Source organism: Triticum dicoccoides, chromosome 5B (genome assembly GCF_002162155.2).
Source record: "Triticum dicoccoides isolate Atlit2015 ecotype Zavitan chromosome 5B, WEW_v2.0, whole genome shotgun sequence".
NCBI lineage: Eukaryota > Viridiplantae > Streptophyta > Magnoliopsida > Poales > Poaceae > Triticum > Triticum dicoccoides.
The window spans coordinates 669,451,763-669,465,106 of record NC_041389.1 but is presented as its reverse complement, the minus strand read 5'-3'; the positions used below and the strand labels follow the sequence as shown (position 1 = coordinate 669,465,106).

Here is a 13,344-nt window from a genome sequence, read left to right as displayed (position 1 = left end):
CCCGCCTCGGCGAGATGGAGACGGCCCGGGCCCCCGCCGCCCCCGCGACGTCCAGGCCGCGCACCGTGGAGGCCATCTTCAGGGACTTCAACGCGCGCCGCGCCGGCCTCGTCCGCGCGCTCACCTCCGGTGAGTACCCGACCGACCGGCCGCGCCCCTTCCTTTCTTCTCCTCCCCCCCTCATCTCCTTTGCCCCTCTCGTAGCGCCGCGCTGACGGGCCACCCGCGCGCGCCGCAGATCTAACACCGCGCTTCTCTCCTGCGCCTCGTGCCGCCGTGCAGATGTCGACGACTTCTTCGACAGCTGCGACCCAGGTGAGTTGCCCCCCAGATTGGATGGATGGATTGGGCGGCTCCGCTGCCGCCGGGCGGTGGGATCCGGACGGGGATTGACTGGATCGGCCTGGGTTTTGTCTCTCTCTGCCCGCAGATAAGGAGAACCTCTGCCTCTACGGCCACCCCGACGGGACCTGGGAGGTGTCGCTGCCGGCGGAGGAGGTGCCCCCCGAGCTGCCCGAGCCGGCCCTCGGCATCAATTTCGCCCGCAACGGCATGAACCGCCGCGACTGGCTCTCCCTCGTCGCCGTCCACTCCGACTCGTGGCTCCTCTCCGTCGCCTTCTTCTTCGGGGCGCCGCTCACCGCAAACGAACGGTAATTTTGGACTGCTGCCGTTCCTCCTCCTCCTTTACCGAGTTCGATTTCTCCTGGCTTGAGAAAATATTTGCTTTAGCTTTTGAATTGTAAATTATCTATTCCTGATTGACAGTTTAGGCAAGATCAAATGTGGCCTTTTTTGATAGAGTACTTTAGCTTGACTGCTAGGTGACTTGGGGAGTTGGGATACGCGTGACCGATTTGATGGCCCATTTATTTTGTTTCACTTGGTGGTTGGTGCATGTGTGTGCATGTGCACATGTATCTTGTGCTCCTCTCTTTGTTTCTTTTCATTGCTTTGAGTGTATCGGAGGGTCATGCTTTTTGTTTCAGTTTGCTTTATTGGGCTTGCGGTTACTTGTTTCTTTCTTTCTGTGACCCTCTGGGCTTGATGGCGATATAATCCATAGGTTTCCAGCTGTTAGGCCATATGAAAAGCAACTGCCCCCTTTCACTTTATTTTAGAAATCATAAACATACACAAATAAAGGATTGCGTGCTTCTATGTAGTTCCATCCTTGCAGTTTCCGCTGCTATAAAGAACATTTTTGTGTTTGCGGTGACTAACTATGCCACATTGTCACAACTTGCTCTAAGCTTAGCTATTTAGAAACTAAGATTAAAATGCCATCTATCTATGAGTAAAAACTCAAAAGATTCCAATATTCTCCCCAGAAAGAAGGAGAAGGGTCTTATATTGATGGCGGGCCAGGGCCATTCCTTTCTAAGTTCCTGCCATGTTAATTGCAGAGTTATTGATTTCCATCGATGGGATTCTAGTAGTTGAAGAAGTTGTGCATTTACTCGGTGATGTAATGTGTATACGAAGCAAACAGGAAACATACAATTATATCATGACCTACCCCATCATCAAATGCTATACACTGCAGTTTTAGGGCTTTTACAGTATTATCATGCTGAATGACCAAAGCGTCTTGCCAAAGGCTTTGAGTAAATATAAAGGTGGAGTTTGGCATAGTAAGAAGCAACTATTCCTTTTTCATTTTATTTCAGAAATCATATATACACAAATAAAGGACAGTGTGCTTCTGTGTAGTTCCCAGCTTCGGCTGCTCTAAAGAATTTTAATGTCCAGCCTATTTTTATGTTTGTGGTGATGAACTGTGTCACATTTCCACAACTTGCTCTAAGCTTAGCTATGTAGAACCGAAGATCAAAGTGCCATCTATTTATGAGTAAAACTCTAAAAGGTTCCAAGATTCTTCTCACAAAGAATAAAGAAGGCTCTTATATTCCAAGATTCTTCTTCTCACAAAATAAGAAAGAAGGCTCTTATATTGGTGGCGGGACCATTCCTTCCTGAAGTTCTGTCATGTTAATTGCAGAGCTATTTATTTCTGCCATCTTGCTCTCTTTTGTGGACCCTTTCTCGGGCAGCATATTATGAGTTCATTCTGTTTCTCTATAGTCTATACACTGAATGACAACCAGTTTTTTTCCCGCGGGAAAGATGAAAACCAGGTTATTTGTTTTTTTAATCTCAAAATGGAGTTAATAGCAACCAATGCCCATTGTTTAATTTATGTCTTGTTCAAGCATGCTGGTAAAGCCATAATTCCGGAATCTTTCTTACACTAACTTGTGTCTTTAGTTTGTGCACCTTACACCTTTTTTCTCCACACTATAGTGAGAGTTTGCTGCCTTAGTACTTCATATACCTTGTGCAACTTCAGGTTGTTTGTAATGTGCATAATTTTGACCTTCAAAATTTAGCTAGCTGGGATAAAAGAAAACACTTAAAAAAGATCTTCACTTTAGTACCATACTCCTTCGTGGACCTGTTACATCTTGTCAGTGTGTCACTCATCATCGCCATCTCTAGAAATTAACAATTGGACCACGAGAATCCCCACTATTGGACCATGATATTCTTTAGTTATCCCATTTTATTGTTTGTTATACAATTTACCTATAATAGGGTTTCGTTTTCACTTGAATGTTCATGTACCCTTGTCTTGGCTATCATAGTGAAATTCATACTTTTGCTCACTTGAGGGCTTTATTTTGGAACAAATTATTTCAGAAGGCTTCACAGGTTTTTTTTCCTTGTATACATACCTAGTACAGTAATTTTGGTGGCCTGCTATGCTAGTAATCTATTTACCATCCGTGACTCTGTTCTCTTGTGTTAGCACTAAAGATAAAGGCCCACGCTGCTCATCTATATTGAAAGTGGTGTGAAGCCTATATTGTGGGGGGAAATCTAACTAAGAAGATCCACCGGTTCCATGCACTTGCTATACTGTTCTTGATGTTTTCTTTGTCAAGTGTTCTGTTATTTAGTTCTTGCCACATGTAGCTGTCAAGTTTACGCCAAGCTGTAGCTATTTACTGATTGCACAAGAAAACTGGTTCCATGTTTTTTTCTTTTCAAAAGGCCATTTTGAGTACTTCCGCAAATTCCTTCTTGTTGTTCTGTTATTAGTGTTCTCTTTTTCTCTTGGCTGCTTTTTGTCCTAAGATAATTTTCTCCCCTTTAATGGAGGAATAGCTCTTATAGTATGTGTATCAAGTTGGTGCGTAAGCTTCAGCTGCACCTTGTTGCCAATCCAACGTTTCTGTGCCTTGTGTCTGCCAGGAAGCGCTTGTTCAGCATGATCAACGATCTTCCAAATGTGTATGAAAGTATGGTTGACAGGAAGCACAGGGACAGGTCTGGTGTTGATAGCAGTGGCAAATCCAGGCACTCATCAAAGCCAAAGGTACGGTGACTGACCCCCCCACTGCAGTAGTTTATGTTTGTTGGAAATTCCAAAACTCGAAGCGCATCTCCGAACGTAACTCGGAACTGAATTGCAATTTGTTCTGTGCAGCAACGAACTGATGATGTCCGCCCAAAGAACTCCAGGGCAGTTGCTCGAGAGGAAGACGAGGACGAGGACGAAGAAGAACACAGCGAAACCTTTTGCGGAAGCTGCACTGGCATATACAACGCAAGCGAGTTCTGGATCGGGTGCGACATGTGCGAGCGGTGGTTCCACGGGAAATGCGTGCGGATAACCCCGGCCAAAGCGGATCACATAAAGCACTACAAGTGCCCTGAATGCAGCAGCTCCAAGAAAATGAGGCAGTAGGCCGTGGCCTGCAAGTCTGCTTGAGCCGCCGTCTCTGACCCATCTGATCAAACTACACCACCATGTTTCTTTTCTGCCCAAGGTCGCGGCTAGCGGATGTGGATTCCTCTAGAAACTGTGCTCCCTCTCCCATGTGGTAGTCTCCTAGCCGTAGGTGCTGTGAAAGACTGATACATACTAGCTCATACTCTGGTAGCATTATAGATGTTTCCTTGGTTGTCATTTGATGTGTTCATTCCCAGGTGTGGACAATGTCGTCGCAACGTTTGCTGATGATGATTGAATTGTGCCTTGGTAGGCGATTTGCTGATTGGCTTGTGTTTTTGCAAAATGAAGTGCCTTTCTTTGATCTGTCTGAGGGCCCCTAGCGGAAGTACAGGGGCCAAAGAATCTATCAGGTAGATTAAACACAGGATTATGACTTTGACACTGTTCATCTGTTTGAGCTTCAGAGAAATGAACCAAAGTGAAGGATTTCTACAATCCATGGAGCTCTTTGTACCAAGTACCAAGGTCTATTTGGTGGTTTGTCTTTGATCTGAACATTTTATTAAGAGTCTCTTGTTTCTTCAATTCCTACGAATTGAACACCTAGGTCTGACAAATATCCCTTTGCACAACTCTCCCATGGAAGAAGCCACGGTTGCTCCCTACTCCCAAGTTCTGGTCCGCCATAAAGCAATCCCCACCGAAATGTCGCTGCACTTGCTAATGTTTGAGGAGCCTGCACTCAAGCACACATCAATAGTTAACCGCACTGCTTGACAGTAAAATAAAAACATTTTAACATCCTAAACTTTGGCATGTAACCCGCCCTGCCCTCACCCGTGAAAAGAATAATGTGGGTTAAGATCTAATTTCTCCTCCAACAGCTCCCTACTCCCCAAAAAAATTTGGTATAGTGAAGTTGGCACAAAAAACGCGCTCTAGCAGCTTCCCTATTCCTATTTTTCTATGATGATCATAAAAAGAAAGAGAAAAAAATCACTCCAGGTCCTCATACTCGTCGCGTTGGCCACATTAGTCCCTGTAGTTACAAATACCCGAAAATACGTCACTGAACTTGTCTCAGGTGGTCATCTACGGTTCAATATACGTTTTCTTCTACGTACGTGCTGATTTGGCGATTGACTGGCATGTCCACGCGGGTTTTGACCGCCAGCTCATCTCCACATGTTCCGGGCCGATCAATTCGGGGGAATGCGTTTTTTTTTGCAAGATCGCCAGGGAATAAATAGTAGCCCACCTGGTCGGACCAGACCGAGTCGCTCCCCTCCCCTGCTCTGCTCCGCTCCGTTCCCCTGTTCGTCGCCGCTGCCGAGGTGCGACCTCGAGCTCGCCGGCGTGGCCGACAAGTCACCAATCATGTATTCAAGCTTTCTCTTCTGTTGCTTTAAATTATCCCCCTCTCCAATGACTTGGTCCCTCTCCTGCATGACTTGGTCTCTTTTTTTTTCTGCCTTAGCCCTGAATACCTGATGAATGCTTGTTACTGTTTTGTCATTCATCTTCCTCTTCTCAAGCTCTTCCCTAAGATCAGTCGTAGCAATTTGTGTGCTGCCTAATTGGCTAATTGCCTGCTCCTTCTCAGCCACCATAGTAGCAAAATCAAGTTTGAAATTGCTAAGCTCTTTTTCCAACTTCTTCTTCTCTTCCATAATCTTCAACTTTTCCTCAGCATTCAGAACATTTTGTCTGAGATTCTATTTTGTCTCCTCTTGATACATGCTCCATATCCTAGCTAGGCTCATTCATAGCATCAGGCCACTCAGGGTCAACCCACTCCACATAGTTGCAGCTAGGCACTTCCTATGAATTTAAAACAAACATAAATTTAGTTAACTAATCAAGAAATTCAGTTAACTACTCAAAAATTCAGTTAACTACACATAGCACATCAATGGCATACAAATTCACTACTGAAGAAATAACTAAAATTTGAACTTAACTGGACCTTTAGCTTTAACTGAGCTTTTTAAACTTTTGACAGTGTCACTGAATTTGTACTGACCTTGTGGGCACATGTTAGGAACCTCCTGTCAGTATCAACTGATTTAAATGTCAGTTCCATGCTGACATGTAAAGCTAGGCAGATCCTGTCGCCAGGCCTCTCCATTCCTCACAGAAGATTGTGGTAGGAGCCTAAAACAAATTTAGATTGGATTCAAAATGAAGAAAGAAACCCTAGTTGTTGGTAACCGTAGTAGGAGATGAGGAGGAGATAACCAACCTTGCTGGTACCGAGTCGTCTTCAGAAGAGCTAGGGAGATCATCCCACGACACCATGGCTGACGCTGGAGGAAGAAGAGAAGAAGGGGCAGCGACGATGGACGCAAGTTTTCCTTTTGACTTGCGGACTGTCGCAAGTTTCCTCCAATTTACTCGGCGTCGAGGTGCAGACGGAGAAATTGAAGTTGTCCAAGGAGCAATGGTGCATCCTTTCATCTCAAGCAGATATCATGAGGAACACCAGGAAGCGGGTGAAGGAGATCAAGGAGGACGGGGATCTGCTTAAAGAAGAGAGAAAAAGCTCGAGTATGCCATTTCTGAAAGCTGGCCATGGGAACAAGGAGAAGCTTCGGAAGATCAATGTTATCCTGGAGGAATGGAGTGCTAGCTATCTTGGTGGTCAAGTATATATTAGGCCTATATATAGATGGCCTTGTAACCTAATGTTGTTGGGTGTTTATTTTGGTGATGTGATATGTTAAAGTTATGAGTTAAGGGCTGCTCTCATGTTGGCTGTAATGACTATACATAGCATGCTTAAGTTATGAACTGCCTGTCCTTGGGTTAAGAACGGCTATGTTAGTGTACTAACATGAGATTTTTTGTAGACTAAGTCGCCTCAGATCGTCATAAGTGTTTGTTGAGAAAATTAGTAAGAAAACCGGTAGATTTTTGTAGCACCCAAGGAATGTGGTAGCGAACCTGAAATTGAACTCGAATGTGGCAGTTTTGTACAATTCACTCCGATTTTTTTATGGGGAAAAACGCACATGTTACACGTGCTAAAAAGTACAGCACAAGCCATGAAAAGACCTAAAGCCATGAAACTGAATTTGCGCAAAGAAACCCGATTTTGTGGGCATTTTTGGTTTCATTATTGGCTCGATTTTGAGAGTACTGTTTTCTTCTCTTATCCTGGACAATTATTCACCGGTGATCTTCCTCGCAACACGCAAAGATTTGTCGGAACAATCTAGCAAGAGAACCATTACAGTGTACCAGCAGATCAACCAGCCGTTATTGCACAATCATACAGCAGGCAACTATAAGGTCTAGCACTGGGCTGGGCACAACACATCTCAGAAGCAAGGTTTGATCATGACCCTACAACAGAAGGGAAGGAATACAATATAGCTAATAATCCAGCCATCAGGCGATGCATCTTCTGCTCCGGAGGCTCTCGACGGCGTCCCTGATGATCTTCTCCAGCGGAGTGAACTATAGGTCCAACGCCATCAGCTTCTTCGGCACCACCTCCGCTCTCACCAGCCCAGGCTGCGTGTCCTCGGGGAACCTACCGACGAAACCCACATCAAGCGAAATGGTTACCACCGCGACAACGGTCCGTTAATGTCGTTGTTTGCTATGGAATTATTGTGCTCCAAACATATCATGTATGTGTTCAGTGTGTGTTGCTTACTTGGGGACTTTGTAGTCGGGGTAGAGCTCGGCCACTTTCGACGCGAAATCGCTCCAGTGACAGATGGGCTCCAGTGCTCCACGCAGAGGTGCCTCCCGGACGCCGAAGGGTTCTCGAACAGGGCGATATGGGCCAACGCGACGTCTTCCACGTGGACTGGCCCGATGAAGAAATTCTTGTACTCCTCTGTGCAGCCTGCGTGTGCATAGAGATGTGTTGAGGATGTGTTTCATACTTGTAGTTGTGAAACTCTTTAGGTTAACATCGTGTCTTCGTCTGACCGACGGCTGCGTGTTTATATGCTGGGGCGCAACTCCCAGATCGCGTACATGGTTGAGATTACAACTTGGGATACAAGGGATAAGAGGATAGAGATAGAGTTGTTACAAAGATAAACATGCTAACAACCTGGACTAACCTAGCCGGATCCCCTTGGAGTCTACGTTACCAACCTGTCACGATCGGGCACACAATGCGTTGCTTAACATCCTCCCTTAATCATAACTTTGTCAAGTTGAAATTACGCTTGAATTCTTCAAAACTTCTTGTAGGCAACAGTTTTGTGAAACCATCTGCAACTTGATCTCTAGAATGCACAAACCGAATGTCTAACTGCTGATTTGCAACTCTTTCTCTGACAAAGTGGAAATCAATTTCAATATGCTTCGTTCTTGCATGAAACACTGGATTTGCAGATAGGTAGGTGGCACCAAGATTATCACACCATAAACACGGAGCTTTGGTACTCTTTATACCAAGTTCCTTTAACATAGACTGTACCCAAATAATTTCTGCTGTGGCATTTGCAAGTGCCTTGTACTCAGCTTCTGTGCTTGACCTTGATACAGTAGCCTGTTTCTTTGCACACCATGATATTAGGTTTGGTCCAAAAAATACTGCAAACCCACCAGTAGAGCGTCTGTCATCTATGCATCCTGCCCAATCAGAATTTGAGAAAGCACTGACTAGGGTAGATGAAGATTTTCTGAAAGTAAGACCAAGATTCATAGTATTTTTCACATATCTTACTATATGTTTAGCAGCAGTCCAATGAACTGTAGTGGGTGCATGAAGAAATTGGCATACTTTGTTAACAGCAAATGAAATATCATGTCTTGTCAGAGTCAAGTACTGAAGTGCTCCTACTAGACTTCTGTAGTTTGTACTGTCCTCTTGATTCAAGGGTTCTCCTTCTGTAAGTGAGAGTTTCTCTGAACTAGACAAGGGTGTTGGTGAAGGTTTGCATCCTTGAAGACCAACTCTTCTTACCAGATCAGTAGCATATTTTTCCTGAGAGAGATGAAGGCCATCTTCATGTTTCTTTACCTCAATCCCTAGGAAGAAATGTAAGTCTCCTAGATCCTTCAGAGCAAACTCAGCACTTAGATCCTTCAAGAGGCATGTTATTGCTTCATCAGAGGAACTTGTGACAGTTATATCATCAACATAAATAAGAACAAATAAGGAGGTATTTGATCTATTGTAAATAAACAGTGATGTGTCAGACTTTGAAGGGATAAATCCAAGTGCTTGCAGTTTCTGATTTAGACGTGAGTACCACGCCCTGGGAGCTTGCTTCAAGCCATATAAAGCTTTATCAAGTTTGCACACATGCAGTGGTGAGTTTTTGTTCACAAACCCAGGAGGTTGCTTCATATATACTTCCTCTTCCAGAATGCCATGAAGGAACGCATTCTGCACATCTAATTGTCTGAGACTCCATCCCCTGGAAACAGCAACAGACAACACAAGACGAATGGTGGCAGCTTTAACAACGGGACTAAATGTGTCCTCATAGTCTATGCCGTACCGTTGTTTGAAGCCCTTGGCAACAAGTCTTGCTTTGTAATGATCTATAGATCCGTCAGATTTTCTTTTAACGTGAAACACCCATTTGCAGTCAATGAGATTTTTACCTCGTCGTGGAGGTACTAGATGCCACGTTTTATTTTTCTTTAATGCCGAATATTCTTCTTCCATTGCCTTCCTCCAACGTGGGTCATTCAGTGCCTCTTCAACCGTACTAGGTTCACCTGTGGAGGAACAAGCCAAGCCAAACTTTGTTTTATAATTAACATGTTGAATTACCCCTTTTTGGAGACGAGTGCGTGGTTGCACAGGCGAGACCGCACCAGCCCGTGGCGCAGGAGATCCCGCATCTGATCCCGAGGAGGATGCACCTGGTGCTGTTCCAGTGGCTGCTCCCGCGTCGGGATCTTCTGCGGCTTCAGCGCGTGAGGAGCCAGCCACGGGCGGCACAGAGAATCCCGTGTGTGCTACTGCCCCATCATTAGGCAGTTATTGCAGAGGATTACCACCGGATCCCGCGCCCGCAGAGCCCGTCAGATCTGCGCAGGTGGGCGCGCCCGCTGTCGGCTGGCGACGTGCATAGCAGCGGGGCCCGTTTGCTAGCTAGCGCCTCCCAGGGGAACACGTGGCCGCCTCGGATTGGTGCGGCTCGGTGGCGTCGGGTTGACGAGTCGCTGCCGCCCGCGTGGCGCCTGGAGAGACGACGCCGCTTCTCCTGGTGGGCGACGCGGTTTCTGACGCGCTGGCGCCATGCAGCGGTGCAGATCCCGAGGAGGATGGCCTGGGCAGGTGCTGCAACAGCGATCCCGAGGCAGATTTGCTGCCTCCCAAATCTGGACACATCAAATATTGCCCATTTGAACTGATTTCTTGATCATTTTGGCTGATTTCTTCACCATTTTTGCTTATGCTTCCTTCGGCTGCATCAACACAGAGCTCATGCACATGGTTATGAGGATTAGTCAATGATGAATCAACACAATTATTATTCCCCCTTTGATCAAAGTTGGTGAGATGAGAGGGCAGGAGCAGAATTTCTTGACGAAGTAAGGCACCGGCGTTGGGGTGGAGATCAGCAAAGGGAAACTTTGTTTCATCAAAGAATACATCACAGGAAATGTAGACACGGCCAGTAGAGACATCTAGGCATTTTACCCCTTTGTGCATGGCACTGTAGCCAATGAAGACACATTGCTTAGATCGAAACATTAGTTTGCGTTTGTTATATGGTCTAAGGTTGGGCCAACAAGCGCAGCCAAACACACAAAGGGAAGTGTAGTCTGGTTTGGTATGGAGAAGTTTTTCTGTGGGTGTTTCATTATTGATGACATGGCTTGGAAGCATATTGATGATGTGAACGGCAGTGAGGAACGCCTCATCCCAAAACTTTAGTGGCATGGAGGCGCCAGCAAGAAGTGCTAAGCCAACTTCTACAATGTGACGGTGTTTGCGTTCTGCCGACCCATTTTGCTGATGAGCGTGTGGGCAAGACACATGATGAGAGATACCAAGTTCTTGAAAGAACGAGTTGAGCTTCTCATACTCACCGCCCCAATCAGATTGGAGGGCAAGTATTTTGCTGTCAAACTTACGTTCAACGAGTGCTTGAAAGTTACGAAAAACTTGGAACACGTCGGAACGTTTCTTGAGGAGATAAATCCACGAATATTTGCTATAATCATCTATGAAGCTCACATAATATGTGTGTCTACCAACAGAGGATGGGGCAGGCCCCCACACATCAGAAAAGATAAGCTGCAATGGTTTGGTTGAAACACTAGTGGAAATTGGATATGGTAACTGATGACCTTTTGCTCTTTGGCACGAATCACAAATAGTTTCAACATCACGCTGTCCAACAAACGGGAGTTTATTTTTCCTAAGCACTCGTTCAACTAAAGAAAAAGCTGCATGTCCTAAACGATCATGCCACCGTGTAGAGGATAGCTTGGTGGCACTAAAGGCTTGTTTATTGAATCTTCTTCGAAGCTCCGGAATCAAGGGGTAGAGCCCGCGAACACATCTACCTCGATACAGTACCTTCCTCGTTACCTGATCCTTGATCAAAAAGAAGAAAGGGTGAAACTCGAGGAAGACGTGATTATCAATAGCAATGCGGTGAACGGAGAGAAGATTTTTAGATGCACTAGGGACATGCAAAATTTTTCGAAGATGAATTGGGCGATGAGGGGTTTTAATAATTGAGTGACCAACATGACGGATCTTCATACCTTCTCCACTCGCGGTGTGGATGTGATCTTGGCCGCGGTACTTCTCCCGCATGGTCACCTTCTCGAGTTCGCCGGTGATGTGGTTCGTGGCACCACTGTCCATGTACCAGTTGGTGTCCACGCCATACGATCCATCCGCCGCAGCAGCTACCTTCTCGTCCTGAGAGGAGTCGTCATCATCGTCAAACCTGTACTAGCAATCCTTGGCCGAGTGGCCAGGTTTACCACAGATTTGACACCGGACGGCATCGGGGCGCGATCTGTTGTTGGAGTTGTTGCGGCGGCCCTGGTTGTTGTTGGAAGAGGGCCGACCACCGCCGCCGTTGTGGCCACGGGAGTTGCTGTTGTTGTTGTTGGGGCCGCTATTGTGCCTGCCCCTGCCGCGCCCTCGAGGATGGGAGCCGCCGCCATGGCCGCGCATGGCCGCGTTAGCGGAGGACTTGAAGCCGCCGCCAGAGTGCCCCCCTTGATAGAGGGCAACCCGCTGATCAAAGTTGCTGATCATACCAAACAGATCGTCAAGCGAGACGGGCGTGGTGCGGGCATCGAGTGCGGAGATGAGTGGCTGGTACTCCATGTCGAGGGCGGCGATGATGTAGGAGATGAGTTCACCGTCCCCGAGCGGCTTGCCAGCCGCCGCGAGCTCATCTGAGAGTGAGCACATGTGCCCGAAGAAGCTGGCGATGGGATGCATCCCCTTCTGAGCATTGGCGAGGGCGACACAGATGTTGTTGACGCGTGACAGAGACTGGGACGAGAACATGTTCGCCAGTGCTGTCCAGAGATCTTGCGCATGATCGATCGTGGTGACCTGCACAAGTACCTCCTTGGAGAGATTATTCAGAAGGTAGCCAAGTACCTGCTGCTCTTCGCGCATCCAGATCGGATGAAGGGGGTTCAGGGAAGTCTCCTCCTTCCCTTCTTTGTCCTTGGTGACGACGAGTCGGGCCGGCTCCGGCATGGAGCTGTCGACATACCCATAGAAGCCAGCACCACGAAGCTGCGGCGTGACTTGAGTCCGCCAGAGGATGTAGTTGGTGCATGTCAGCTTCTCGGTGACCTGACCAGAGAGGTTGGTTGGTGCGGCGCTGGAGGAGGCATCCATGGTGGAGGCGGCGGTGGTGGATGGGGATAGGAGATGCGATGTGGAAGAGTTAGGCTGATACCATGTGAAACTCTTTAGGTTAAGGTCGTGTCTTCGTCTGACCGACGGCTGCGTGTTTATATGCTGGGGCACAACTCCCAGATCGCGTACATGGTTGAGATTACAACTTGGGATACAAGGGATAAGAGGATAGAGATAGAGTTGTTACAAAGATAAACATGCTAACAACCTGGACTAACCTAGCCGGATCCCCTTGGAGTCTACGTTACCAACCTGTCATGATCGGGCACACAATGTGTTGCGTAACAGTAGTAACAAATCACACACTGAACCGGACAAGAAAATTCTTTTGAATTGCCCCTGCTTCAGTCTACTACTCATAACATTCTTGCTAGCCTATCAACAAACATTCTAGAGGGACTAAGAAATGATTAAAGAGTACTATATAAATTTCTTCATCTGACAAATTATGAAATACTCTGTAGATCTAAAACTATGACCAGAGCATTGTCAAGACTACATGAACAAAATACCATCAAGCAAGGGAAGAAACATGGCCATGCTAGCATTGATCCTCGGCGGGATCATCGGGCCCAAAACAGTCCCTGGATTGACCACAACCACATCCAGTCCATTCTCCTCTGCAAACTTCCATGCTGCTTTCTCACTTCTCAGCCAGTGTGTTTGAAGCAGGGTACCAAACCTATCCAAGAAAAGATAGAAACTGAGATACAAGTGAAGCCCGGCAGAAAAATGGTTGCATCTTAACAATTCAACAACAATTTTATAACATGTCCTT

General features: G+C 46.5%; 1 protein-coding gene and 1 pseudogene across 2 annotated transcripts; one reads left to right on the top strand and one right to left on the bottom strand.

Moving 5' to 3' along the window:
- Positions 1–6: 6 nt before the first annotated feature.
- LOC119312487 (PHD finger protein ALFIN-LIKE 3-like) lies at positions 7–4,067 on the top strand. 2 transcript variants are annotated; one of them, XM_037588221.1, is made up of 5 exons: positions 7–129; positions 283–315; positions 431–653; positions 3,256–3,379; positions 3,491–4,067. In XM_037588221.1, exons 1-5 carry the CDS (start codon positions 15–17, stop codon positions 3,749–3,751), a joined length of 756 nt encoding a protein of 251 aa, XP_037444118.1. In that variant the 5' UTR covers positions 7–14; the 3' UTR covers positions 3,752–4,067. The 2 variants fall into 2 exon arrangements, with proteins under 2 accessions (XP_037444118.1, XP_037444119.1); XM_037588222.1 differs by having other exon boundaries at positions 10–129; positions 239–315.
- Positions 4,068–7,129: 3,062 nt separating this feature from the next.
- The window catches only part of LOC119310451, a 30,151-nt pseudogene continuing 23,936 nt past the window's right edge, over positions 7,130–13,344 (bottom strand).

Coding starts and splice junctions, on each gene's coding strand:
- LOC119312487 (XM_037588221.1), top strand. CDS start 15: ATGGAGACGGCCCGGGCCCCCGCCGCCCCCGCGACGTCCAGGCCGCGC. Junction 654..3,255: donor CCGCTCACCGCAAACGAACG/GTAATTTTGGAC, acceptor TGTGTCTGCCAG/GAAGCGCTTGTTCAGCATGA. Junction 3,380..3,490: donor GGCACTCATCAAAGCCAAAG/GTACGGTGACTG, acceptor TGTTCTGTGCAG/CAACGAACTGATGATGTCCG.